Source organism: Poecilia latipinna, unplaced genomic scaffold (genome assembly GCF_001443285.1).
Source record: "Poecilia latipinna isolate Pla-1442-1.1 unplaced genomic scaffold, P_latipinna-1.0 Scaffold14, whole genome shotgun sequence".
Lineage (NCBI taxonomy): Eukaryota > Metazoa > Chordata > Actinopteri > Cyprinodontiformes > Poeciliidae > Poecilia > Poecilia latipinna.
The window spans coordinates 37353-64326 of NW_015112630.1; the positions used below are offsets into that span (position 1 = coordinate 37353).

A 26974-nucleotide genomic window follows, 5' to 3' on the forward strand; every position below is an offset into this window, starting at 1 on the left:
CTGACAAGATTCCTCTATGTCTGTTGTTTTATTTCTGGGATGAACCAGATTCTGGAGAAGCAGCCTGGATTTCATCCTATTTGTGAAATAGTGGACAAAATCTTTACCCTTCTTGAGTCGGATAGAGGGTAGTAGCAGCTTGGTAATCCAACTGGTATGTGAATATGGAAAATCCTTCTGTGTGAGTGCTGAGTACATACACTGCAGAGGGCAGATGAGGAGAACCAGACATCCTCAGGACCTACAAGCAGACAAAAGCTATATTGGTTTCCTGGTGAAGAATCATCTTGTCTTTCATTTTAATACTTTATCGTTATTTTTTTATTTGTTTGTTATCTGAGTATAAAAATACCACTGTAAACCTCAAGCAGTAGTGAAAACTATCTCTGAGTGAAACTCTGACTGGAATTGAGTTTAAAATACTGTCGTGCAACAATACATGGTTTGGCTACCAGCTACCACTGGCTACCGGGGCCTCATGGGTGATCGGTATCGGGATCGGCAGGAAAAAACCTGATCGGCACATCTCTAGCAACTATAAATAATTGCTGAGGGCAACTCTTAGCAAAACTATTAATTTAGATTAATTTGGTCAGGGCACTGCCTGATTATCAGGAAATTAAAGCCAAACAGTTCTATTTCTCAGTTATTATCTGGAAGTACTTTTCTGATGAGGCTTAATCATAAAATAACAACAGATGAAGGAAGAAGTTCAACACTGGTCGTCTTGAACATCAAGGTACTGCACATGTATCTAACAAACACAATCCAATATACAGTATGCAAGTTTATTAACAAAAGTAAAGGACTGGTTCAGGGGAAACAGAAAATTTAAAGACAATGCCAATGTTTTTTTTTTTTAATATATCTGGGATTATTTTTTATTTATTTCATTTTATTTTGCCAGGTGTACGACTGAGCGTACCGCACGCAAACGATATCGGCTTGGAGGCAGTGGTGCTGCAATACACTGACTGGATGGATGAGAATAACGGAGTGAAAAACCGCGACGCCATGGATGACATTGTTGGAGATCACAATGTAATTTGCCCACTGGCACATTTTGCTCGTTCATATGCACAGCACCACACTCTAAAGGCAAACCTGGGCATGATGAACAGTGGAGGAAACTCACAAGGTAAGTCGCATGTTAGTGGCTCTGTGCTTTATCTGCTTCATGTCCTCATTATAAACTTTTCTTCCCATGCATTCCAAAGGCGGCGTGTACCTCTACCTGTTTGACCACCGGGCTTCTAATTTAGCCTGGCCGGAGTGGATGGGAGTCATCCATGGCTATGAAATCGAGTTTGTCTTTGGGTTGCCACTGGAGAAGAGACTCAATTACACCACCGAAGAGAAGAATCTGAGTCGGCGCATAATGAAATACTGGGCAAACTTTGCACGGACAGGGTAAGACATCAGAGGCTGAATATGATTAGCCTGCTGTGATGGACACCAGTGAAAGTAGAGCGGGCCAAAGAAGGCAAATCAGTTTACATTCATTAGGTCCCTTTGTTTGAAAGTAGCCTTAAGCTAGCACGACACTACAGGTAATGTTATCAACTTACTGCGCAGCAAACCTCTGTGGAGCATTTGGCAGTCCTCATTTAGTGTTTAGAAAGAGAACTGAACGGTTGTGTTCCCTAACATTTAAAACCAAAACAGAATTACCTCAAAGTACAATCTAATCAAAGGTAGTTGATTCCTGCCTTCAGAGGAGTTACAGCGAAGTAACATTTTAACTCTCTGGGCTACTCGTCTTTAAGCATGTAATGTAATGGAAGCCTTCCAACACTGGGAATGTTATACTTGTGATATGTCCTGTTCTGTCCAATGTGATTAATGTTTTTTTTTTTTCTTGCTGTCTTTGTCTGCTTCATTTTGCTATGTGTTAGGAATCCTAACGACGGGCTGCTGGACACTAGGAAACGCTGGCCTTTGTTTACGGCGAATGAGCAGAAACATGTCACACTCAACACCGACCCTCTTAAAATCCACAAAGGTTTACGCAACCAGATGTGTGCTTTCTGGAACCGCTTTCTGCCACGCCTTCTGAACATCACAGGTAAACTGTGCTACACGTGTTACTGTTATACATAAGGATTTATTGAGACAACCTTTATTTTAAGAAAGAAAAACTGCACATTTGAAGATGGGCGTTAATTGGAGCATTAAAGACTTTTATTGGGGATGTGACATCAATGATAAGTCTCCAACAGTCTTTGATGTTGAAGTTGTTGATGTAGAAAATAACTAACAGGATTGACACACGCAAAGTGACCAACAACAGCGAAAGGCGAACATTTTTTCTGAGTGAACCTGACACACGAGAAACGATCACAACACCAGCGACAAAAGTTGAACATTTTTCAGCTTTCTTGCTTCGCATCGAACTCGATCCTGGAAAATTCACAGCATCAAACTTCCCCCGGGTCCTGGCCGGAGGAGGGCAAGTGGTTGTTGCCTCATCGTGCAACTTCCATAGAAAATGAACGGAGAGGGAGCAACGTTGCCTCCCTGGTGTCGAGCCTTTGATAGAAGTGATTGACTATATTTCTTCCAGTGGGATTAACAGCAATTCAACTAATGTCACAACTCATTTCATGTTATCTTACATTAAAATGTGAAGTACAAATAATAACAATGAAGGTGTCTGATGTCATTCACAACAGTCTTAAAATGCTGACCTTTGGACCTGCTGGATGTGATTAGTCTCAGCATTTCAACAGCATTTTATTGTGGCGCTCTGATCCTCACCTGCTTCCTACTCTTCTTGTGTTGTCATATCCTCAGGCAACATCGACGAGGCAGAGCGTCAGTGGAAGGTGGAGTTTCACCGTTGGTCCTCCTACATGATGCACTGGAAGAGTCAGTTTGATCACTACAGCAAGCAGGAGCGCTGCACCGACCTCTGAGAGCCTCACCGTCACGCTGTGGAGACGGAGAAAGATAGACGACTTGTTTAATTTTGTCTCACTGACTTTGTTCCTGTTTGGTTTCTCAACACACAAGCTCACTCTTTTTATTCTTATTTATATTATTTATATTATTTAAACTATTTATTGACGTGTGTCACTGAATGTGGGTTTCTGTGTCTATAAAGGGAAGACACTGGAGGAAACTAATCATGAAGACAAGATGTTACCGTGTGTGTGTGTGTGTGTGTGTGTGTGTGTGTGTGTGTGTGTGCACGCACATGTGTGTGTCTGTATGTGTGTTTGAATTGCTTGAAAGCTCTGAGTTTAACTCGGATCCTGATCGGAGTGTGACACCAGTCCATGGGGGCGGGGAGGTTATCTTTTTTCCCTCCTCTTCACAGTATTTCATCAGAATGAACATTTGCTTCATGACGTTTCCTTCCCTGCATCCCTGTATGTCGTCTGTTTGAGCAGTTACAAACGTGCTTTACTTTTGTTGCAGTCTCAGTGTCCTACATTTTATTTTTAGTGCTTTTAACACTGCTATGCTCATTATTTGTGATTTCTTTGCGTAGTCATAGCAACCTGGGTTTTAAAGTCATACGCAGCATTACTCAACACGTCTCAATATTTCTTTACCTGTCAGGTTTAGTTTGTTTTCTCCATCTGCACTCTCCTCCTCGTCTTCTTCTGTCCACTTTGTTGTTCATCCCTAACTCATTTTGACCTGTTGTCTTCCTCTCTAGCCTCTTCCTTTTGCTGTTCACTTGTTCCACAGAAACCTTTGTCTACTCTCCCATCTCTTAGCTGCATCCTCTCTACCGTCTCTCTGAGCTGAATCTCTGATCCATCCTTCCTTCCTTCCTTGTCCTCCTCACAGTTTTTATCACCACCCACATTGCCATCTCCCTGTGTCATCCTCCTTTCTTGTTAGTCTAATGGAGGCAGAGTAATTCACTCAGCAGAAAGATAATGTGACAGAGTGCTAGCTCAGCCTCTGGCCTGCCAGCCAGCATGATTCGATGAATTGATGCAAAATGGAAGAGAGAGGAGGCAAGGACGGAAAAGAGGGGGAAGGAAAGAGAGGTGGAGATGTGGGGGACAGAAGAAAAGCAAGCGTTGCATAATCTTTTATTTTTCTTTTTTTTTTCCCTCTGGCACTAAAAATGTGACTGAACTGGAAATTACATCCAGTATTTGTTGCACCCACCATTTCCAGAGCTCTCTAATCATTTTAGTTCTTCATTGCCAACAGTCCGTCTGTTTGCTTTGTAGAGCCAGATTTCTCCTAGTTCTTTGTCTTTGCCTGTACTTGGCATATAATAGTCTTTGGAGCCCCTAGTGGCCAAAGCAGCCCGTCATAACACTGATGTCTGTCCCAAAGAATGACTTCAAGTTTTTATATGTTCTAAAAAATCTGGTGTTAGAGCAAAATAAAGTTGTGTTGTGGGCACAATCTCAGTTCTACTGTCACTGATCTCATCTAAAACATTATGGCTTCATAATATTTACTTCCAATGATTCTCACAAACGCAGCATATTTTTAGTTAATCTAATTTAAGACCTTTGTGATTTAGTCCAAAACATTAGATCAATATTTTTTAAAAGATTATTTTTGTCAAAGACTGTCATTCAAACAGCTAATGGTGTCCTTTACAAACCTCTATCTCTGTACTGACTGAGAGTGATTTTAGTAAAGTAAAACAAATCTGTAATTTTATGTATTTGACAGATCATGTTGTTTACATTCAAAATAAAACTTTTTCTTTTTTTGGATCAGCCCAGGTCCTCAGAGTGACATGTTCTGGTCTTCACTCCGCCTGTTTAAATTAAAAAGAAATAGAAAATTCATTTCATTTATTTTTTTCCCCCTTTTCATTAGCATTTCATTAACCTTCACTTGAGTGCATACGATGTGTGTGAGTGAACAGTCAGCTTTTGAGGGTTAAGAAGATTTAATTAGGGTATAGAGTTATGTAAAGGTTTATTTTACACAAGTGGTAAAACAAACAGTTGTGCGTGTGCATGTGTGTGTGTGTGTGTGTGTGTGTGTGTGAGAGAGAGACGTTAAATCTCACTGTCCTAATTGACTTCTGACTCACAAGCACCTTTGTTGGCATGTGAAGCTCCTTTTTGTGGCTCAGCTTGAAAAAGAAGTACATCTAAAAAAAAAAAAATAAGATTGTACCTTGTATCTACTACAAGTAAGGACTGCATGTCAGAGGCTGTATGAGAGACAAAGTCCTCCACTCTTATTTAATGGAAAACGCTGCCTATGTACCTCTTCCACTGTCCTTCAATACAACTGTTGTGCATGTCCTGAAGTCTGTTATCCCCAGATTATCCTGCCAAACTCCGACTGTTATTTGCTGTAGAATTTGTACTGTACACAAAACTATTATACAGCTAAGTCATTTTAACATATATTGATAGCTATGTTTGATGTTGGCAATAACATAGATCATTAAAGGAATATATTTGATATTTAAATGCAGTAAAACTAACGAACTGTATCAAGAATTAAAAATGTTGTGTTTTTAAAAGCAATATTATTGTGAGTATAACATAAGTGCCATAAACTTTTTTTCCCTTTTGTTTATTCTGTTTGTATCAATGTTCTGCCTAATGGTTGTTTTTTTCCAATCACTAATACTGTAGTGCTGAAGGCTTTCATTGGCTTCATAGTACATTGCTGTGTATCATCAATGCTAACCTATTGCAACAAAAATAAAGACTCTGCAGCATCTGTCTATTTAACCCGTTCACTGAGTCACAGCAGGTGTAGCAGGGCTTTCCTGTGCTCTGTGTACCAAACTGAAATCCGTCCGGTCCGTAAACGGCATTTAAAACATGTTAAGTGGGAAACTGGGAGGGAATCGAACAGCTTTTGAGTAATACCAAGATCTTAACTTCATTACATAGTTCATATAGTAAAAACCAAAGTCAGAAAGTGACTTAATAAAGCACTTCTCTGATAAGGTTTATCAAGCGGTTGAAGATCCTGATCTGTTTGGTCCCAATCATTCAGACTTTCTTGCTTGGGAATAATTTTATATTTGATCTTGATTTTAACAAGAAACCAATAAAGATGAGTTTAAATTGGAGAAGTAAAATTTCTCTTTTTAATTCTAATTAGGACTCTTGCTTCAGCACATCAGAACCATAAAAGTTGTATTTGATATAGGTTTTTGACTTATTACAATAGCCTCATATAACAGACAGTAATGCATGTTGAACCCTGCATTTTGCTTCATTCTATTGACTAAAGGGAACAATTCAGGTAGGTGCTCATGGTTCACTCTGTCATAGAAAAAGACATGATATTGTTTGGTGGCGATGCAACTCTTCAACCTCAGATATCAGACAACAGCAGGGAGGAGCTGATGACTTCCTCTGTATGCATTTCAGCCACAAGAGGTCGCCAGAATCAAATCAATGGGACCCATGAAAGGTCCCACACGTATTCATTCAAAATTAAATGGAAAAACGTTGAACAAAGAGACCACAGCAGCAAGCAAACTTAACTGGGTTTTGTCCTGTTACTCCAATGTTTTCTATTATTTTGCTGTAGTAAATTTATAGAGACATATATAAATATCTGCCCATTCTTGTATTGTTGCTTCATTATTCTGTTTTATCTTAAGCATACTGTTTATAAAAGCTCCTTTAGGGACAAGAGCTGCAAATCAGCTCATGCTAAAAGCATCATGATACAGGAATCTGTCTCACTTAGTTTCTCTCTTACTGTGTATCTGTTGCCATCAAATAAATTTATCAAAAAGCATAAATAAGTTATCTTACTGTCACACCACATGCATGACTCATGGTTTTTAATATAAATTTAAAATTATGATTTTCATTAAAATGTCTTTTCATCAGTCTCCTGTTTGAACAGTGGATTATCTTTGTTAAGGAGCCTAAAATTGTATGAATTTTGTGGCTGTTAAACGTCTAAAGACGATTAGATGTTTAGTAGTTCCTCACTGGAATCCGTAAGCCATTGAAAACCATATCTCTGAGAGATTTAAGTGAATAAAAATCACACAATTACATTATAGCTACATTAATTGGTCCAGTCAGGCACAACTTCTCATATCATTCTTACTGACTCAGCTCTCAGAAGCAAACAGAAGTTGAGTTACTATTTTTTTCTTCTTTTTTACTCAGCCAGGTTACATAAAGACCAAAACATAGTTACTTTATTAAACTGGTTTATCAAAGAATATTTCAGAATATGCCTTGATAACATCAGTGCCTAGAATAGTGTTTAGTCTTGTCACAATTATTAAACAATTAACATGTAACAACTTTATCATAAGAAAAACAATGTATTTTGGAAAAATGTCAGGGTATTTCCTGTTAAATTAAGCATTACTGAAAAATCCCCTAAGTGCTTGTGGGAGTGTGGCATGGTCGGATGAAAATAAAGTATTTTTGTATAGTTTTGTGTCAGTTCTGAGCAGTAATTGTTACAAAAACACTTTGCATCATCTACAAAACCATCATACCAAGACATTATGATCTATCTATCTATCTATCTATCTATCTATCTATCTATCTATCTATCTATCTATCTATCTATCTATCTATCTATCTATCTATCTATCTGGGTGTGTAAATGTGTGACTTTGCCAAGATGTAACGGCAATTATTTTGAAGGCAGCAACAGGAAGTTCCTTTCCTTCTTCTCCACTTTTGCTGTCGCTAATGTGTTTCTTTAAGATTCCTCGAACTTTCTCCCGATTTTTTTTTTCTTTTCTCTTTTTCTTCAGGGAACAATCAGCAGAATAGAGACTCCCTGAAAGACAGAAAAAAACAAAAGACACATGAGAGCTGAGGGTGTCTTCTGAACAAAGCTCCCTCTGGTTTTGCTCCAAATAGGACAGACGAAGTGAGGCGTCTGAGAAAAGTTGAAGACGAGGTAAAATGGCCCGGGAGGAGCCGCGGAACAAGATGAGCTAACTTCGAAAACTTCCTCGGTTGTTTTTTGTCCCTCTGGAGGACGTAAAGGTTCCTGTGAGGCTCACAGCGCAGCTTCAGGTTAGCTTGTTGAAAACGAGTCTACTAGAGTCTCCTCGGTTTCTAACTGTCTGCTTGTCTTACAGTTCTGTCTAAAACCAGGTAAAAAGTTTTATTCACGTTTCAACAAACAACGAATGTTTTCATGGAACATATTGTAGCGCGTCTCTCCAGAAGTCAAATATAAAAACGTGTTTGACATTTTTTTAAAGAACTAACAACAAAAATGTAAATTTCATGTTTGGGATATTTTTTTTTAAATGTTATTTTATGGTTTTAATAAATTAAATGTTGTATAATACAGTATTCATAATGATTCTAATAGTAGCACATGGCTGAATAAAGAGGATTTCAGAAAAATAAATAATTTTTTTAAATGATAACGTGGTTCTCCTGTAACGCAATGCAACAGTTATACTGTTATGTATGAAGACCTACATGTACACAGTATCTGACAACATCGTCGGTTTCTAACATTTGACACTGCTTCAATGTTTCTAGTGTGTTTTTCTCTCCAAATCATGTTGACTTGTATCAAACTATTTTCCCTGTTTAAAGATGGAAGGAGAAAAAGAAAAGCAGTGGGAGCAGCAAGAGGAGAAGGAAAGCAACGAAGCAGAGGACGATGCAAGAAGCGATGATGAAACCTGCAACGAAGTGGAGGATGGAAACTCTGAGAGGGCGGTGATGGTTTGGCAAGAGGGCCACGAGAAGGACGAACTGGGCAATCCCATCATGCACTGGGAGGCTCTGAGCCTGTGCATCGCTGAGCTTGAGAAGCAGGAGGAGGAGAAAAAAGCGAAGGTCAGGACGTCTTTCCTAACCACGGGTTTCTGCCGTCGTTTTTCAGCCCTTCAGATCAACACCAGGCTTGAATTCTAAACTGTAGCTCAGAGTGAACCAAACTTGTTGACCTTCTGCATTAGAGGCTTTCACACAACTCAACTTGGTGCCAAAAGGTCAGAGGTCGCATCTCTGAAGATGTGTACCTTCATTTTTGATGAAAGGTAGCCACCAGTGTGCTACACTGTTCTTGTTCAGGATCTATTCACATTAAATCTGAAGCAGTCAGGCTCATCACCTTTCACCACATTCTGAGGTCAAAGGTCGCTGTGTTTCAGGAAGATGTTGCTGATTTAGATGTTATGTTGCTTTCTGGGCTAAAAGGGCTTCTAATTGTGGAACATAACATTTTATTTTAGCACCAACAATCCTTATTTTCCAACTTCTGATTTCAGTAAAAGATAATTTACGTGAAACTCTAAGTCATATTTGTAAGCTGTGTGCGTCAGACGACTCTGAAAAGTTTGCCTTCTGTTTATAAAGCTGCACCATGCAGAAGTGTTAAGAGACTGGAATATTATATTTATGTACGTGTTTGAAATTCGGCATCTTCCATGACGACAGAAAGCTGCAAATATTTAACAGTGAAGTGTCAGAATGCTGTTTAAAGACGTATCCTCTAATCCCGAATCCTCCTTCCTAAAACATTTTTCGTCATAAACAGCGAAGAAGAGCCGTTCATAAATCCCAGGTGGACATGATGATCCTGCACAGCTGTGAGTTTAAAGAGACAGAGCCATGTTTCACGCAGCGTTAACCTCGGCAGCCGACTTGTTCCTAAAACCATGACAGACGAACTCTGTGTCTCATCCAGATTTAAATCTTAGCTTCTTCCTCTTCCTGTCGCAGTCAGACAGTGATGGCCTGTGACTCCCACATGGTGAGTTATTTATACGGTTTATTGTTATCTGAAGAGTTTTGATGCATCATACCAGCAGTGAGTTCAGTTAACGATGTTTGGAAACCCCCTGAAACTTTTTATTGTTGGAAATATCTTCACAGTTTTCTCCACTGTTGGTTCCATGAGAACATGAGTAAATATAAATGTCAATATATTCAATAATGATATTAAACGTACCTGCTGTGTGAGGTTTTGTCATTCCATCCGTCTGGGTCAGAGATGAGCGGGCCAGATGCTGTCAGGTTCATTAAAAAAAAAAATCTGTAGCATAAATATGTTGTTGAAAACACACAGTGACACAGTTCAGATAAATGCTCTATTTCTGGAGTTCAAACAGAGAACTGTGTATTTCAGTTTAATGGAGCCATATTAGCTCTGACTGAGGCAGAACTGATTCATCTGTCATGTTAGTTCAGAATAGTTTAATCAATATTTAATGGAGGTACAATCTAAGAGAAAAAAACTGTTTAAGTTGAGGCCTTTTCATTCCTCGTAAAATTTCAAATAAACCAATAATTTTGATGATGCATTCAGCTTATGAAACAATGAAGGTCGATTGGTTCATGGAAGAAAAACCTATAGAAGGAATCCCTGTTTCAGGTTCAGAAAATAAGGATTCTTGGTGCTAAACCGGTTTCTATTTTCCAGTTATCAACTTTAAAAATATCAAAAGGGACCTTTAGAAAAGAGCGTGACGAACGCCTGCTTCTGTTTCCAGGCCGGAGCCTCTCTGGAGCGAGGCGGGGCCCCCAGGGGCCGCATCGAGGACCGCGGCAGAACCGCCAGCAGCTGGGACGACGGCAGCGACGCCTGCAACAGCCACGTTCTGGCTCTGACGTCACGGTGCGCTCGCCTCAGACACACACACACACACACACGCACACACATACACATACACTGCATTCAGGTGTGACACATTACATTTTCAGATCGATAATAATAATTCTGTAATGATTTGAGGTAAAAGATCTTGACTATGGACTAGCTTTGCTCCAGTAGATTTGACTCTGGACTCTATTTCTTCTCTGTTCTTTACCTGCTGTTTACTGACTCCATTTATAATTATTTAATTGTTAGAAAGTTGTCACCTTTCCAGTTGAGTCCAGTTAAGTTATATGTTTTTCAAAAGGGTTTCAGTTATATGTTTTATATATTTATTTAAAAAAACTATTTAGCCCCTTTTCAGGTTTACTAATTCATCAGATCAGCATTAAGTTCTGCTTTTACTTTTCGAAATGATCTGGTTATTCATTACAAGTTAGGGTTGTCACAAAAATGTATATACTAGCAAAATACATTTTTATTCAAAAAGGCTCATTTGTGTTAAAGTTGACACAAACTGACCCATTCACATTTTGAATGAGTGTTTTGGTTAATATTTTTAGACCACTTGGGGGCGGTAATGAGCAGTGAAGTTGCATTTCCAGGTGGAAAAGGATTAACTGACCAAAACGGCAGCGCAGTCTAATCCCAAAAGATCATCAAACACAAACTTAAGCAGAAATGTGAAGTTTGAGCAGAAGTAAAGGAGATTGTTGTTTCACTACTTTCTTCATGTGTAATGTTTTCCATTCTGTTCACTATAAACTTTTTTAGCTGATGTTATATAGCAAGGCAGTCAACATAAACATGGCAGTCTACTGTCTCCCTTGTGATATCATTTCACTTTCATACATAAAAAGGGATTTTTCTTTTCTTAAAGCCTGTGTAATTCTACAGTTGAATCCATATGCAGTGTTCTGTAGAGTTCTTACCCAGAAAAAGATCTACTTTCACTATTTTTGTTAAAGAATTGGGTCTATTTTCTGCTCCAGCCTGCACACACAGATGAATCTCCAGCTCTGCTTCATCAACAACAGTGAAAGTGAGGAGGAAGAGGATGAAGAGCAGGAGAAAGATGTGTGCAGCAAGAAGAGCAGCAGCTCCTTGGTAACAGCCTGCAGCCTGATCCATCAATATCAAACAGGGCCTATTTATTTCCTCTCAGTGCTTCTGCTTGTTGTCCCTCACCAACAACAGAAGAGGACAGCACCGGCTCAGAAGAACTCCCAGAATCCTTCCATGTCTGAAGAGCCGAAGTCCAGAGGCTTCAGGAACACCCTGAGGAACCTTCGAGACCGGCTGAGAACCGACCAGAGAAAAAAGGTAGCAGGACCGGTGTGCTGCTGCGTAGAGTACAGTGATGTAGAAAAGCTGCTGTGTGTCGCATGGATGTCACAGAGCTGCATGCTGCCCTGCACCAATGGGCAAGAATATAGATATCAACATTATTTAACATGAACTCTTTTCTTCAAGTGTTTATCAAATCAAATTTTATTTGTATAACACATTTCAGCAACAAGGCAGATCAAAGTGCTTTACATCATAAAGACACAGACATACAAAGTCATAGAAACACAGTCAGCAATTTAGTCAAGTGCCATTGTTAAATGTTTCATTGATTATGTTTCAGAATAAACTCTAAACAGGTGGGTTTTTAGTAGACATTTAACGGAACTCAGTGTTTCGGCCATTTTTCAGTTTTCTGGAAGTTTGTTCCAGATTTGTGGTGCATAGAAGCTGAATGCTGCTTCTCCATGTTTGGTTCTGGTTCTGGATGCAGCACAAGACCAGATCCAGAACCAGGAGACCTGAGTGGTCTGGAAGGCTGATATAACAACAGCAGATCTTTAATGCATTGTGGTGCTAATCCCTTCAGGGATTTATAAACTAACAGTATTTTAAAGTCTGTTCCCTCAGTGGACAGACTGTAGAGCTGGAGTTTTAAAGTCCCAGTTCCTGTTTTCCATTATTAAGTTTGACATTTTTAAATGACACATTTCAAAAATGGAGCTGAATTCTCAACTACTTATCGGTTTCTGCCTTAGTTATAGAAGTTAGCATATTGTCATATTGTCATTGATCTTATTTTATGCTATTAACTAAAAAGCATAAAATATTATCTTTCTTGTTCTTTCAAAAAATGTTGCCACGGCAGCAAGTATTGTGTATTTTTCTCATTGAAATTGAGTTTGAAATGTTAACACAGTGACATTCCTGAACATACAGACTCTACCTGACGCAGAGGTAACCCTTGTTTTTTTATCTGTGTTTGGCTTTCAGTCAGACTTTGGTGTGTGTGTGTGTGTATGAGCATGTGTGTGTCAGGTAAATGTTAAAATGTTGAGTTTTCTCGTGTTCTCAGACAGCCGGTCGTAGAGAAGCAGCGGCCCAGCGGACCCACCTGGAGCTCAGCGATGTGGAGCGGCTCAGTGTGGAGCAGCTGAAGGCGCTCTGTGCGTCTCTCAGACAGGACATACAAGGTGAGTCGGTGTCTGAACACCCAGCACGGCTCCACGCCGCGTCCAGCTTCATTCGGTTTCCTCTTTTCAAACAGACCTGAGCTCTGAGCTGGTGAGTCGCCTCCACATCCGGGACCAGCTGAGGACGGAGCAGGACGCCATGCTGCTGGAGGTGCAGGATCTGACCGCGCTGTGATGCGTCCTGTTTCCAGCTTCACATCTGATTTTTGCACAGAAACCATTTCAACAGAGAGCGAGCACACAGCTCAGGTAGACTCAGACATTCACCACCACAGTGTTCCTGTCGGTACTCTGAATACAAACTAACAAAGTTTGCACTGGGGATAGAAGAAACACTTGCTCCAGTCAAATCCAGTCGGGTTTGATGGTCTGGCTGCTGAGAGTCATCACCACTTCACCTGTGAGTTCCTTCACTGCATGAACACATGGGAGAGATTAATCCCAGCTTGCGTGGTGCTGGTTTCTCTCACTAACTGGCTCCTCAGGCGACCCAGCTGTGGACGTGGCTTTTTGAAATGTTTCAAGGTCACACAGCTCAGAATCTAAGAACGTCCAGGAGCTTCAGTCAGAGGCAGCTGGACTTCTTCTCTTGTTTCCTAATGACGTTTGGCGTCTCATCCTCGCTGCTTCTTCGGTTCTGAACATGGTTGAAGCAGGCCTGTCACAATAAACAATAAATCAATTAATCGCATGATAAATGAAAAGAAACTCAAAACTTTTCATCTGCTTGATTTATTGTTTTTTTGTTTTCTTTCTCTTTTTACCAAAAACTGAATGATAAAAGTCTTCATTCTGGTGTTTTCTTTCTCAATTATCCCTTTTTTTTAAAACAATTTTGTTTACACAGACTTTATAATCCTTTTTTATTTGTTGTTTCCGTTGTTTTATTTATTTTGAATATTTCAAATGTCTTCCAGTTCCAGTGTTTAGAATTTAAAGCTTATTGATCCATGAGAATGTTTTCTTATTGTTGCTGTTATATTACTTGAAACTAACTCAAAACAACAATATTATCATTTTATTGCAATAAGTTCTGGAACAATAAATTGTCAGTTATCGTGACGGGCCTCGTTGGAGGTAAGAGTCTTCTAAACGTCTTCAGAACTGAAGAGGTTTTTTCGATGTGACGTTGTGTGTTCAGGAAACAGAAGTCCACCTGCTTTCTCCTCAACCACTGAGGACTGCTGTGTTCTACATGGTCTAGATCTACACCTGCAAATAAGAACAGTTCATGTTTGCTGAGGATGTGAGGAAAGATCATTAGGTTTGATGGTTTGATTCATTTCATTCAGTCCTTTCAACAAGAGAAGCCAGTTTCTCTGCTGCCTCGGCGCTCCGCTCTAACTGACCCAGAGCGGGTCAGAGGTCACGGCTTCTATCAACTTAGAATTAAAATGTTTACGAGAACAATGACAATCAGATATTCATACTTAAAATTTGCTGTAGTGTTTTTTTTTAACACCAGTATCCACATAAAAAGTTGTTCTGGAACAAGAACCAGCTCACGTGGGCCTACATTAGTTCTATATATTGTTTTTAATTAAACATAAGTTTTCTTATTGGGACAGCAATGAAAGAACTAACACTAAACTGTGGAACATCGACCACCTAAACTCCTGTTTCTTATTGTTAAATAAATGATGTGAAAGTGATAATGTGGTATTTGTTTTAGGACATTTCGTTCATTTAGTTGTCACTAAAATCCTAAATGAGCTTGAAGTGAAAAACATACTGGGGAATCAGTATCTTTCATAAGGGACTTTTTAGCCTTTCAGTTTTTGGAAATTCAAAGCTGAACAGGCGTGTTGGAGCAGCTTGGTCACAGACCCGGAGGTCGTCGGTTCGATGATCGGGATGATCGGGCCACAGGCTGCAGTGGTAGTCTCAAATATGTTGAGTCAGTCAGAAGTTTACATACAGGAAATTCTGTTTATTTTGTTGTTGTTTTTTTGTTTTGTTTTTTTTGTCTCACTAAACTTTCACCAGTTGTGTAATTTTATCATGAACCTGTTAAACAACTTTGAACTTTTTAAAGATCTCATGTACGGTCTGTCATATATTCTCTACACTGACCATTTTTGGTAACACTTTATTTGAAGGGGGTTGAATAAGACTGTCATGACACTGTTATAAACATGACATGACACTGTCATAAACATGACATAACTCCTGTCATGAACATGAATAAGCCTTCATGAATATTTATGACTGTTGTCATAAAGCATCTTTCGGTAAATTATGACACTTTTAATACAAAGTTGACATTATTCAAAATGTCTTTGTTATGACAACTTGACATTAACCAATAAATCATTACTGTTTAAACTTTACCTTTAATAACATAAAGTTACCTAATTTTTAAAGTGCAATCAGTAATTCTTTTAGAACAAATTTATGTCAGTAATGATTTCTTGGTTAATGTCAAGTTGTCATAACAAAGACATTTTGAATAATGTCAACTTTGTATTAAAAGTGTCATAATTTACCGAATGACGCTTTATGACAACAGTCATAAATATTCATGAAGGCTTATTCATGTTCATGACAGGTGTTATGTCATGTTTATGACAGTGTTATGTCAGTCTTATTCAACCCCCTTCAAATAAAGTGTTACCCCATTTTTTATATATGTATAAAAAACATAACATTAAAGAATAAACATAACCATGAGCCTTTTTTGGTTTATTTAATTTAGCAAATTCATAACAAATCAAATTTGTGAGAATTTGATCTATCAGCTGGAGAAATGAGTTTCTATAGCTGACCATGTTACGCTGTCCGCTCATGTTCACACACACGTCGCTGGGCAGCGTGGGGCCAGCTGCCCTGCTCAGGGGCCTGTTGACCTCAAACCCACAACCTTCCAATTCCCAGACGACTACAGACTGAGCAACGATGGCTTGTCAGAATTTCTTCTTAAGTCCTTTCTAGTTTGTTTTAATTTGAAGGTTTGTGCTAATGGTTGGTTTTATTCTATTTTATCTTTCTTACCAGGGATGGAAAATATATTTGTAGCTTTAAAATAATCTGTTTTGCTTGAGGGGCATTGTGTACCTTTTTTCTGGAACTACAGTGTATTTAGAGATAGTCTCTGTGTTTTTCTTGAACATAATTAGTAAACTACTTCTTCTAGAAAAGTCATATTGCAGTCCATTCATCATAACGAGCTGAACTGGAGCAGGTAAAGACAACATGGTCTCTTAAAGGTGAAGTGTGGAAGAAGAACTGGATGACGCGCACTGAAGCACAGAGGGAGGGACTGGGTCACCATGGAAACCACTGACTGAGAAGCAGCAAATTGAGGCGAAAGCTGAAGTGGTCCAACTGTGTGAACGTCTGCTGATTCCTGCTGCTGTTTGCCGGCGACCGGGAGCCGTTCTGCCTGGAGGAAGTTCACTTTTGTTCTGCTTGGCATTCTGTGTTGAACTCTTAAGAATTTGGAATTGTTTCTTCTTTTATATATATAAATATATCAGCTGATAAGCAACAGATGGACCTGGAGCTGTAGGGTCAACATCCTCCTCTGACATCAGGTAGGCAGATTGTAGAGATCGACTTGTTCAGAGTTTGATGGAGCTTCGTTGGCTGAACGCTGAGTGACATGTAGGGATGTCGGTGTTTATTTGTTTATCACAGCATTAACTGAAGCAGTGAAAGTTATTTTTCAGTAAAAATAAAAAATAAAACAATTCAGGTACCCATGAGTTTGTGTTCATTTATAAATGCCTGGCTCCCAGTAGTTGGTCAGTGAATATCAAATCCAAGATATTCCAAGATGTTTATCCCCAACATTTTGTGAGCACTGTTACTGTTTGTATTTTGCTTTTATTATTTTGTTATTTAAAAACATGTGACTGTTTTAGAGTTACACAAAGCTACAGGGTGTGTGTGGTCGCTGGGGTTACCAAGTCCTATAAAATGAAGTTGTGATGTAACTTCAGACCATCATTAGACACAAGCTGACCTTCACAGACGGGTTTTTCCCGGTTCAAGGATGTTCAGGATGACCTGGAGCTCTGCGGCCATGTTGCCAGGTCAACAGGCTCTGCAGCTTATTATACATTATCCTTCCTCACTTATTATACATTATGCACTAAAACAACTTAACAAAAATAGATCTGCGTGAGGGCGGAAAGAACTCACTGAAACATTGAAGACTGAACTTGTCCTGTTCTTTGCTGGACAAACTCATCAACACACCCAATGGAAAATGTTGTAGTTTGGAATGAACTTTATTTTCTATTCATGTTGTCCTACGGGTACTGTACATATTAGTATTGTGTTCTACATCACATATAGAAATACTCATACATATATATACATATGTAGATGGCCCACTAACACCTACAGTTTTTATTTTTGTCGCCATAGGTTATATATATTGAGAGCAAAAACCCTGGTTGACTGAATCCTGTTCTGTTGAAATTCTCTGACTTGTAAAATATCTCAGCACGTGACTTGACATGACATTTAACTTTAATTATGACAGAAATGAATCCCATGGGGGACAAAATGACCTGTGTACGGAGGATGCATGGCGAGACCATGGTCACGTATGGTTACTTATTGCTGAATTAATGAGGTAGAAGGGACTGAATCAGCAACATACCCTTGTGCACAGGAAGGCAAACATTCACTCTGAATCAGCAGCATGCGACAGGAGGTCAAACAAACTGAGCAAAGACCCACGCCAACGATGGAGAGCAGGGAGGGTGTTGGAAACCACCGGCTCATAAAGAAGTCAAAGTGTCCTCCGTTCAGTCCGTTACTCACAATCTTTAAGCTGTGTTGGATTCAATTTACCCTTCATTGTACACATAAATTCAGACAAAAGTATTCTAGAAAGGTGCATACAGCCTCTCAGCTTCTGGTCCACAAAATAACACAGGAAAAGTTTTAAAATAACACTGGCATAGACGTGTGACCCATCTACAGGCTGAGGTTTTAAGCGTTACCATTAAAGGGACATTATTATGTGTTTTCCAGGCTCATTTTATAGCACAACCAAGTAACTATGTTACCTTCAGCTGTTATAAAAATGCCATATGCGTCAAATATGAGTTTAACATTTTTTTACTTTTGTAATTTAACACCTTGAAATTGGGCCTTTCTCCTTAAAAACTCCTGCTCTTTCTGAAACTCCACCTTCAGGAGTGACCAGGCCGTCACATTTCCATCACTGAGTTAAGTGATGCATAAACTTTTATATTTATTTTTTTATTATGTCTGTTTTGCATCATGTTTAACAGAAGACATACTGCCTAGAAAATTCCACTTTCTAGAATTATATACTTTCACAAAAGTCTCTGAAATCAAAGTCAAAATGTTTTGGTCAAAGTCAGACAGGTGTTAGTGTGTTTGTTCTCTTTTTGCTCAGTAATATTTCTGATCTTTGAACTCTCCTGTTGGTGCAATTTCTTTCCAGTTTGCTTCTTATTGTTCTGTCATGACCTCTGACCTTAACTGAGGCTAGTAAGACATGCTGCTTTTTATATGCCGCTATGGGTTGGACCATTTGGATAAATCTTTGATGTGCTTTTACACTAATTTTCTTAGGTTGGATCCACCTATGAATAGTAATTGATATTCCTTGTTTTTCCATTAAGAGGATAATGTGTCACTGTGTGGTTCACTGGAGTCCGAAGAAATAGTTTGAAACTCTTTCCAGACTGAAAGACTAATCTGTTCTTAATTTGTTAGATTGTTGTTTTAGATGTTTTGCTGCTTTAGATATTTTTGCTGATTTCATGTCGATAGTTTCTCCTTGATAAACGATTTGATTCTCCAGGTCTTGGAGTCATGTGGAGGATGTGTGGCGAGTGAAACTGAACAAAAAATGACTCAGTTTACTGGGTTTCTTTATAAGTTACTTTGAATGATTAATTGAGCTTACTGTACTGTTTGATAACTAGGGTCAATTGCAATGTAAGTATGATTGTTGGGAATTGACCTCAAGCCAATTCAATTTGAGTTGAATTGACTTGGTTGTTCATGATTTGACAAAGGGGATAATCACTTTTAACATGACCATGTTGGTGTGGAATATTTTCACCCATAAATTAATAAATGATCATGGGAAATCTGATCTGTGTATTTACTCAGGTTATGTGTGGCTCACATAAAAAATTATTTGGTAATTAAGAAAACATTTAACTGTAAGAAAAAAGTAAAAAATAGTGGAAATCTGTAAGAGGACAAATACTAAGACTCTCCTTTGCCAATTGTTCACACAATAGAGCCTTATTTGGAGTCAAAGGGTTAATGCATGCAGTACTGTAGTCCAACATGAATGATATCTTAATGGGAGCAGAACTCATAAAAGCTTTTACTTTGTTTTACATCAAACAACAAAACAAATATAAGGATATCAGCAGGTATATCCTGTGGTAATGGATGTCTGGAACTATGCTACATTTCACATGAAGAACATCCTAAATTACATTCCAAACAAAGATGTTTAAATATGAGAAACACTCAGTGATGATGTACAGAATACTTCAAGTGAAAAAAATTAAAATACATTCATCTTTTAGAGCAGGGGTGCCATCAGCTACCATCCACCAACTTTTAGATTCATCTCTTCTCCATCACACCTGAATCAAGTGACCGGCTGATCATCGGCTGAGTGGCAGACTGACGGCTGACCTCAAGGACTGGACTTGGACACCACTAGTTTAGAGTAATGTTGTCAAAGTCCAAAAAATAAATGCATTTACTTTCACATAAGAATAATACCATCCTAGGCGCCTGTTCTATCCTATAGTTTTCATGGTTCCATTCAAGCATTTCAATGTCAGAAAGCTTTTCTTTGACTCTTTTTGGTTTTTAATGTATATACATATATAATACCCTAACTGATAAGTCCCATTCCTTTAATATACAGCAAAGTCCCGAATCTTGTTTTTACTGAGGTTGATTCTTTTTACTTTTTGGTCTCATTGATTAATGTTGAAAAATATATGCTAGAACGCACAACACAGGTGTCCATTGTGCTCTGTAGTCTTACAGACACCACTGTGCCACGGCTGACTGTGTTTAAATGTTATGCTGTTCTACTTACTGCTGTCTTGCTAAAGGTTTTCTCAAGGCTGGGGTCAGACACAATGAATAATAAATGCAAAAATAATATACAAACATTTGTTGGTGAATGACACGTGTCTGTTTCAGTTATAGCAGTAACCCAACCTTGGCACAATGCCCAGTGATACCTTACGACGATGCTCTATTTTTAGTTGAAAAACAAAAAAAGTGGAAGTAGCATTTCAGGTCATGTGTTTTTGTTGACTGGGTCTGCTGCTGACATGGAAAGTTCTGTCACATCAGTTGAGGAAAGAAGCACAACATACAGTGCTCATCAGCCACCTGTGACGCACTAACACTGACCAAAGGTGACGATTCTCCATCTTTGTTTCTAGGTCAACAACATTTCGCCGACATCCAAGATGGCGCGCAGATGTGAAAGCTACAAACAATTCTCCTGATGGATTCCTGAAGATAAGCTAACACGGCTTCATCCCTCCCATGTCATCCAGAGCTGAAGAGTTTCCAGATATCAGTTCCACTATGCTCCAGGATGTCCTTAGTTCCTTGTCTCCTTCCACTTCCTCCATGACTCCTCCAGCTTCATCCTGCAGTATAAATGAATCTTATAAGTACATCTTCCTCCCCATTTGTTACTCTTTTACCTTCATATTTAGCATTACTTTGAATTCTATCATCCTCTACCGTTCCTTCCATCAAGCCAAGCGCTGGAATGCTTCCCTCATATATATGGTCAACCTGGCCTCCACAGACTTCATGTATGGACTGTCTTTGCCATTTCTTGTGGCTAGTTACATAATGCGTGACTGCTGGGTGTTTGGGGACTTCATGTGCCGTCTGGTCCGCTTCCTCTTCTACTTCAACCTCTATTGCTCCATCTTCTTCCTCACCTGCATTTCTGTTCACAGATACCTGGGTATCTGCCACCCGATAAAAGTGATCACCTTGGAGACCAAGAAAGCTGTCAAGAACACTTGTGTGTTGGTGTGGATAGTAGTGTTCGCTTTGACTTGCCCTATTTTCCGGTTTGCCCAGACAGGCTATGTGACCAGAATGGCAGGAAAGTGGACCAATGCAAGCAAAACTATTTACAACGAGAGTCACAACATGCCATCATTAAAGGGCAACATCAGCTATAATAGCCTGGGATTGCCCCATGAGGAATACCAGAATTGTTGGGACGATGCCATAGACAAAGAATTCCTTGAGTACATACCCTATGGGATTATGCTACATTTAATTGGCTTTTTTTTACCCTTTTCCATAATTGCTTGGTGTTACTCTCGTGTAGTCCTCACCATATTTAAGACCCTGCATTCCCAACCCTCATCCCACAAAAGACCCAGAAATACTGACAGCAAGGTTGTGGAGAGAAGAGGCAGAAGTGGCTCTGCAGCGGGTGAAAGAGGAAGCAACGGCTTGTTCAGGGGGATAGAAAAGGATGAGGAGATTTCTGTTTTCCTTGGAGCTCGTTCCCCATATGCGAGCCGCAGACGTAAATCCATCAGGACCATCATCACCATCACCTTGCTCTTTGCTTTGTGTTTTTTCCCCTTCCATGTGACCAGAACCATCTTTCTGCTGCTGAAAGTCACTGGGAAAGTTCCCTGTGAAACCATGACGACAGTATCGATGTGCTATAAGGTGACGCGGCCGCTAGCGTCCTTCAATGCATGGCTAAATGCTCTTCTATATTTTCTGACCAAAGACAAGGTGGGAGCTCACTGCTGTCCAGCAGGGAGAACTAAGAGCCCACAGCAGGCTGGACCGCTGCTGCCGCTGAGAATGATGGGAAAAGGAGACGGTCCAGTGAAGGAAACTATGGGAGACCAGATTAACAACGAGGAAGAGAAAGAATTTCACCCCTGTCATACACAAAAAAGTATGATAAAAAAACACTGAAAGATAGATAAGTAGATAGGTTGATTGAATGAAATAGTGCAAAGCTATTAACACAAATAGCTTGTACAAATACAAATACTGATTGTAGTCTATTGCTAAATGACAGTGATGATGGTATAAATTACACAAATAATACATTTCAAACATGCTATTTATAATCACGTAGCTCAACTTTGTAGTTATTTACATTTGTATGATATGTATGCTATTATGGAAGCTGCAGTTTGTGTGTGAACATTTAAAGAGAGCAGGAATATTAAAGTGAAGGAGTTCAAGCATCACAGAAATCTAACGTTGTCTTGGTCTCACCTTTATTAATCCTTTGACTTTTTCACCTAGGGGGCGCGCCCCACAGTTTGGGAACCTCTACCTGAGATGGAGGATTTTAAAAAATTATTTCATCAAGAGATCATCTGGAGATTTATTCATTAAAAAAAAGATACATTTTTAGTTATTCATGGAACATAACAGCTCCAAAAAATCCCTACCACCCTTTTAGATGCAGATAAGACTGTAGAAGAATATGACTTTATTTGCCTATCTTCCCATTCATGCACAGGAGATGAGCAAACACACCAGGCAAGGCACGTTTATTTGCGTAGTGGGAAATTCAAAGTGCTGCACAGCAAGAACAACGGAACAGAAATTGAGAGAGAAAAATAAGCCTGACACTTAGAAAGACAGAGGAAGTATCACAAGTTAAAAGTTAAACTAAAATTAAGCAAATAAAAATCTGAGACAAGACAGCAGCAATAAAGCAAACTCTGGCTTTCATGGAAAAACAATTGTAAACAATAATGTCTTCAGCCCTGAACATCTAAGGTTTTGCTGGGATTACAGAAAATATATTTTCCTGTTGGTCATTTAGCGTGAATCAACCGGCTGATTGTTTCTGTCTTCTTCTTCTTTTTCTTCTTTATAGAGATCTGGATAGAACCTAATCTATTGAAAATGTCTTCTGTGTCATCCTTTTGGTGAAAAACTTAATGTTTCACATTTATTGAAAAGACAAAGTCTTGCGGTGGCAGTGGGGGTTTTTTATTGACAGACCTTCTTAAGTTGTTGCAGTTCAGGATCCATGATGTGTTTTTCTCACTCTGTGGTCTTTAGCTCCATTTCTCCATTTTGATTTTTAATCTTGTCTTTTTAAATCCAAAAAATGACGTCTGACTTTTTTTGTTTTTTGTTTGTTTGTTTGTTTTGTTTTATTTTTTCATTAAACTGAATAAAATGCCAACCCATTCACTAATGGACATTTTGTTTCTAAATTTAAACAAAAGACTGATTGTGCTAAGTTCGGATTAATAAAACAAGAAGAAAAAAAAACACAGCAGGTTGTTTGGTCCATTGTTTGGTTTGATTTTTGTCTTTTTAGCCAACAAACTCAGTTATTAAGAAAATAAATATATGAAACTTTTTATTTGACTGAAGCCTTCTTCTCTGCATACTTAAGGGACATTTATCTGTTTGATCTGTTCTATTTTTTGTTTATTTCTTCAATGTCTTGGTATTTAAATCATTTGGTCAAATTCTAACTCTCTCGCTTTGATTTAAGAAGTCTTTGTGATTTTATATCTTTGTGGTTTTGTGATGTTGAGCACCAGATCCTATACAAACAGTTACAAACAGATAAGCAAAATGTTTGGCACTTAAAATGTTCCCGTTTAGTTGAAACTGCCTGACTAATAACAAACAGTGAATTTTTGTAGAAGCTCATTTCTGTCTCACACTTTCAACAATCCACCTTACAATGATTCATTTTGTCCTTTTAATCCATTGTTCTTTTTCATATTACTGCTGGTCGGTGAAACAACTGACAGACAATCTGTGCAAACATAAACACTGACTTGCAAATGAATTCTCAACCCTTGAAGATTTGAGCATAATAATCACAAACTATAATCATATTCAGTTTACTACATGTCCCAATCAGTTCAAGCGTTTGTTTTGAACGTTAAAACTTTTAAGCAGGTATTAAACAGACTTTTTTTTTTATTTGGCCCACATTTCTGTATTCAAATATTTTGTACTGCTCTAATTTTACATGTGCTCTCTGTAACGATGTGTTCTTTTTATCTGTAAGTGGAAAATCATCATAATTAACAGAAATAAAGGCTTGAAAACATTATTCTTTGTGTAATTAATTTATATGACATTTCAGTTGAACTTTACTGAGACAGCTTTTCTAATTTATTAAATGGATTTTGTATCTGGAGCCGAAAAAAAATCATGTTTTATTTTGTGGCAGTGGAAAACAATATTCATGATGTCGGCATGGTGACATTTTGGTTTACGTCAAAATCAGTGGAGAGTTATGAAATGTTTCTCTTTGTTTCAAGCTCTGGTGTGGTCTGAGACCAGCACTCCCATCTCTCTAACAGCCAGCCACTTTTCCGCCAAGCTTGACTTGTGAAAAAATTACATGAAAAAATACATGAGAGTCAGACACACACTGAGCACAGGGACCAGCCTGTCGTCTACAGACACAGCTCCGTCGCTTTGCTTTTTGCACACACCCCCAAAATAACCAGGCACCTTTTTGTCCTTCCAGTTGTTGAAGGTTTGTTGCACATCTCTGGCATTTAAAGTAGACTTCTGACATACAGAGCTTCCTGTGAGAGACACTTTTATTCATCTTTGGTTCCTCTCTTCACTCAGTCTTTTCCTTTTCATCCAGATGTTTCACAGTCTGCTCTGTTCTTTCAGGGTGGCAGTGTGTTGGAGTAGCTCTGAACTTTCATTGAGATTTTTTCTCTTTCAAAATTTTATTCTTGCCTTTTTGAAGGAAAATAGCTTTTTTAGACAACTGTTCCTTCTTGTTTGGATACTGTGTAGTTGGACTGATTCTGGGCAATACTTTTCATATTTTTGCTATTTTGCTGTGATGCTTAACTAGGTGGTTTAAGCATCTAATCGGCAGCTGATTAACATCAGAAAAGCAGAACTAATACCACAAGTGAAGTCAGAAATCCCAGAGGAGTAGAAAAGGAGGCAGAAGAGGAGCAGAGAGGAGGAAGTTCAAACCATCGCTTCCATCCATCTTGATGGGCAACATGACATGGATAAACAGCCAACACACATCAGCATCTACAAAAACGCTTTGAATCTGAATTAATGAGTTATGACAACATTTCATTTCCCTTTGGGATCAATAAAGTATTTTTGAATTTGAATTCTGAATTCTTATCAATGAAATTTTAGTGTATGACATTAATTCACATCTTTCCCCAAAATGAGAGTTCTCTTGCTTTCTCATGTGGTGTGTACATTCGCAGGACGTCATTATTATGATCATTTTGTTGAGTGCAGGGTCATCCTCTTTAGAGCATTAGTGTCCATAGTTTGGCTCCAAAGAGGCAGGATTGACTCAGATAGCAGTTAATGATGTAAGGTGAGGTGGTATAGCTCTGCATTTCCTATATCTGTGCTCTCTGTCCCCCACACTTTTTTCAACCGTTACAAATATTTAACCCATTGTTAACATGTCGTAATGTGTTTTTCTGATACGCTGTTAAATGTAGCAGGAAGGCTTAGCTGCTCATCAGAGACATGCTGCTGTGTAGAACTGCATGGCCAAGTGTAAGAATCATGGCAGCAAAACAAGTTAACAGCTGAAATAACAGCAAATAATGCAAAAATGGAGAGCAGTAGAAGAAGAAAGTAAGAAGTGGTCGGTTTGTTCTCCAGTAGAATTAACCCATGGCAGCTCAACCGTAGAAATAGCTCAGGATAACCTAAACCAGTCGAACTACAAGCTTTATCAAAAAGGAAAGTTTTAAGCTGAGCTGGTTCCACTGCAGAGGAAGCTGAAAAGAATCTCCTATTCTAAGTTTAGAGGTTCAATGTGTTAAAATTTGACTTTATTTTAGTCGCTCAATTCATCAAATGAAGCATATCATACAGGTTAATTCCACACAGACTGATGTTTTTTAGCCTTTATTTTGTTAATTACAAACAACTTTCTAATTATAGCCAAGGGAAAACATTTAACATTTGAATATTTTATGAGATCAATAAAATTATTGCAATGTAGTTATGTGCACTTAATGAAAAGAAGGTTCATTACCTGCTTAGATTCTTTTCAAAAGATATTTTTTATTGAAAAAAAGCCTCATTGGAACACATACCATATTGAATATGTAACATGTAAGTTATTCACAGAACATTGTAGAAATACCAGCCATGTAAGCTTTGCTTGGTTATGACCCAAATACAGCATCGTTTCCTGGTTCATAATTATGGATTATTTAAAAATGCTGCAATAGTTTTAATAGAATTGCTCACCTAATAATGCTAATAATTTAGCAAAAAGCTTAGATTTTTGGATTAAATAAACCTATCACCATGTCTGATGAAATCCATCACCATCCTTTACTGCATTAGACAGATGGTCTGGTTCCTCCTCCTGGGGTTTCCATGGCAATGTGTTTTTCTTCAAAGTTTCAAAATAAATAAAGCACTGCTCAAGACAGACAAAGGAAGTGGTGTGATGATTACACTGGATGTGTTTCTATATGGTGATGCTGTTTTCTATGCGGCTGGGGAGAAGGACGAGGTACTGAAGGTCCAGTCCGGCATTCTGATCCAGGATCTGGTCCTCAATCTCCTTCAGTTTCTTCCGGAACGTTTCAATCAGTTCCACGGCCACAGACTCGGTGAAGTGTTCCTGTGTGTACTGACCCAAAGGGATCTGGGCAAAAACAAACAGCAAGCACTTAAAAAGAGGTGGTTTCATTTCACCGGATACTGGATAAAACAGTAAAGACTGTGGATAACAAGGCACCAGTTAAATAATGTGACCATCCTGGACTGTACTTCAACTTTAGTTTGTAGTAAATATGCAGCATTGTGGCTAGGTGTTTCCACACCTTTGCTGTAGCTCCAGTTTGGGATTTTATATCTAGAGTTTACTTGTTTTCAACCTGAACACAGAAAATAGTGGCTTCCTGCACATTCTCCACTCATGGCCATCAGGTTTGTGCAAACGTTTAAGCTTTTTGATTTTAATTGGGGCCTGCCATAAGCAATGCATAGGGAGAGCAGTGACT

The 26974-nt window shown here is 38.7% G+C and overlaps 4 protein-coding genes and 1 long non-coding RNA gene across 7 annotated transcripts in view; 3 read left to right on the forward strand and 2 right to left on the reverse strand.

Annotated features, from left to right (window-relative positions):
- The window catches only part of ache (acetylcholinesterase (Yt blood group)), a 21285-nt gene extending 17872 nt beyond the window's left edge, over positions 1-3413 (forward strand). Inside the window, exons 6-9 of the mRNA XM_015031615.1 lie at positions 908-1138; positions 1218-1410; positions 1896-2065; positions 2794-3413. Of these exons, the coding sequence (XP_014887101.1) occupies positions 908-1138; positions 1218-1410; positions 1896-2065; positions 2794-2915 (716 nt within the window). The 3' untranslated portion in view covers positions 2916-3413. The remainder of the gene's footprint in view (positions 1-907; positions 1139-1217; positions 1411-1895; positions 2066-2793) is intronic.
- LOC106946951 (uncharacterized) lies at positions 3306-19556 on the reverse strand. The gene is made up of 3 exons (XR_001424883.1): positions 19538-19556; positions 17909-17912; positions 3306-3665 (listed from the first exon to the last, which is right to left on the reverse strand). It is a non-coding gene; the product is annotated as an uncharacterized LOC106946951 (long non-coding RNA).
- LOC106946935 (schwannomin-interacting protein 1) lies at positions 7585-13694 on the forward strand. 3 transcript variants are annotated; one of them, XM_015031643.1, is made up of 7 exons: positions 7585-8039; positions 8496-8741; positions 10400-10524; positions 11496-11610; positions 11701-11826; positions 12866-12983; positions 13058-13694. In XM_015031643.1, the coding sequence occupies exons 2-7, from the start codon at positions 8496-8498 to the stop codon at positions 13156-13158; spliced, it is 831 nt and encodes a 276-aa protein (XP_014887129.1). In that variant the 5' UTR covers positions 7585-8039; the 3' UTR covers positions 13159-13694. The 3 variants fall into 3 exon arrangements, with proteins under 3 accessions (XP_014887129.1, XP_014887120.1, XP_014887138.1); XM_015031634.1 differs by having other exon boundaries at positions 7585-7958; XM_015031652.1 differs by lacking the exons at positions 7585-8039; positions 8496-8741 and adding an exon at positions 8760-9660.
- Positions 16017-23099, forward strand: LOC106946926 (P2Y purinoceptor 3). Its single transcript, XM_015031624.1, has 2 exons — positions 16017-16516; positions 20399-23099. The coding sequence occupies exon 2, from the start codon at positions 20505-20507 to the stop codon at positions 21924-21926; it is 1422 nt and encodes a 473-aa protein (XP_014887110.1). The 5' UTR covers positions 16017-16516; positions 20399-20504; the 3' UTR covers positions 21927-23099.
- Positions 23100-26004: 2905 nt separating this feature from the next.
- Positions 26005-26974, reverse strand: part of alox12 (arachidonate 12-lipoxygenase) — a 16265-nt gene continuing 15295 nt past the window's right edge. The window contains exon 15 of the mRNA XM_015031673.1: positions 26005-26616. Coding sequence (XP_014887159.1) covers positions 26437-26616 — 180 coding nt within the window. The 3' untranslated portion in view covers positions 26005-26436. The remainder of the gene's footprint in view (positions 26617-26974) is intronic.

What these genes read in the sequence shown, in the direction of transcription:
- LOC106946926 (XM_015031624.1), top strand. Translation starts at nt 20,505, where the DNA reads ATGTCATCCAGAGCTGAAGAGTTTCCAGATATCAGTTCCACTATGCTC.
- LOC106946935 (XM_015031643.1), top strand. Translation starts at nt 8,496, where the DNA reads ATGGAAGGAGAAAAAGAAAAGCAGTGGGAGCAGCAAGAGGAGAAGGAA. An exon ending in GTTCTGGCTCTGACGTCACG is followed by an intron (nt 10,525 to 11,495) that starts GTGCGCTCGCCT and finishes TTTCTGCTCCAG; the next exon opens with CCTGCACACACAGATGAATC. An exon ending in AGAAGAGCAGCAGCTCCTTG is followed by an intron (nt 11,611 to 11,700) that starts GTAACAGCCTGC and finishes CACCAACAACAG; the next exon opens with AAGAGGACAGCACCGGCTCA.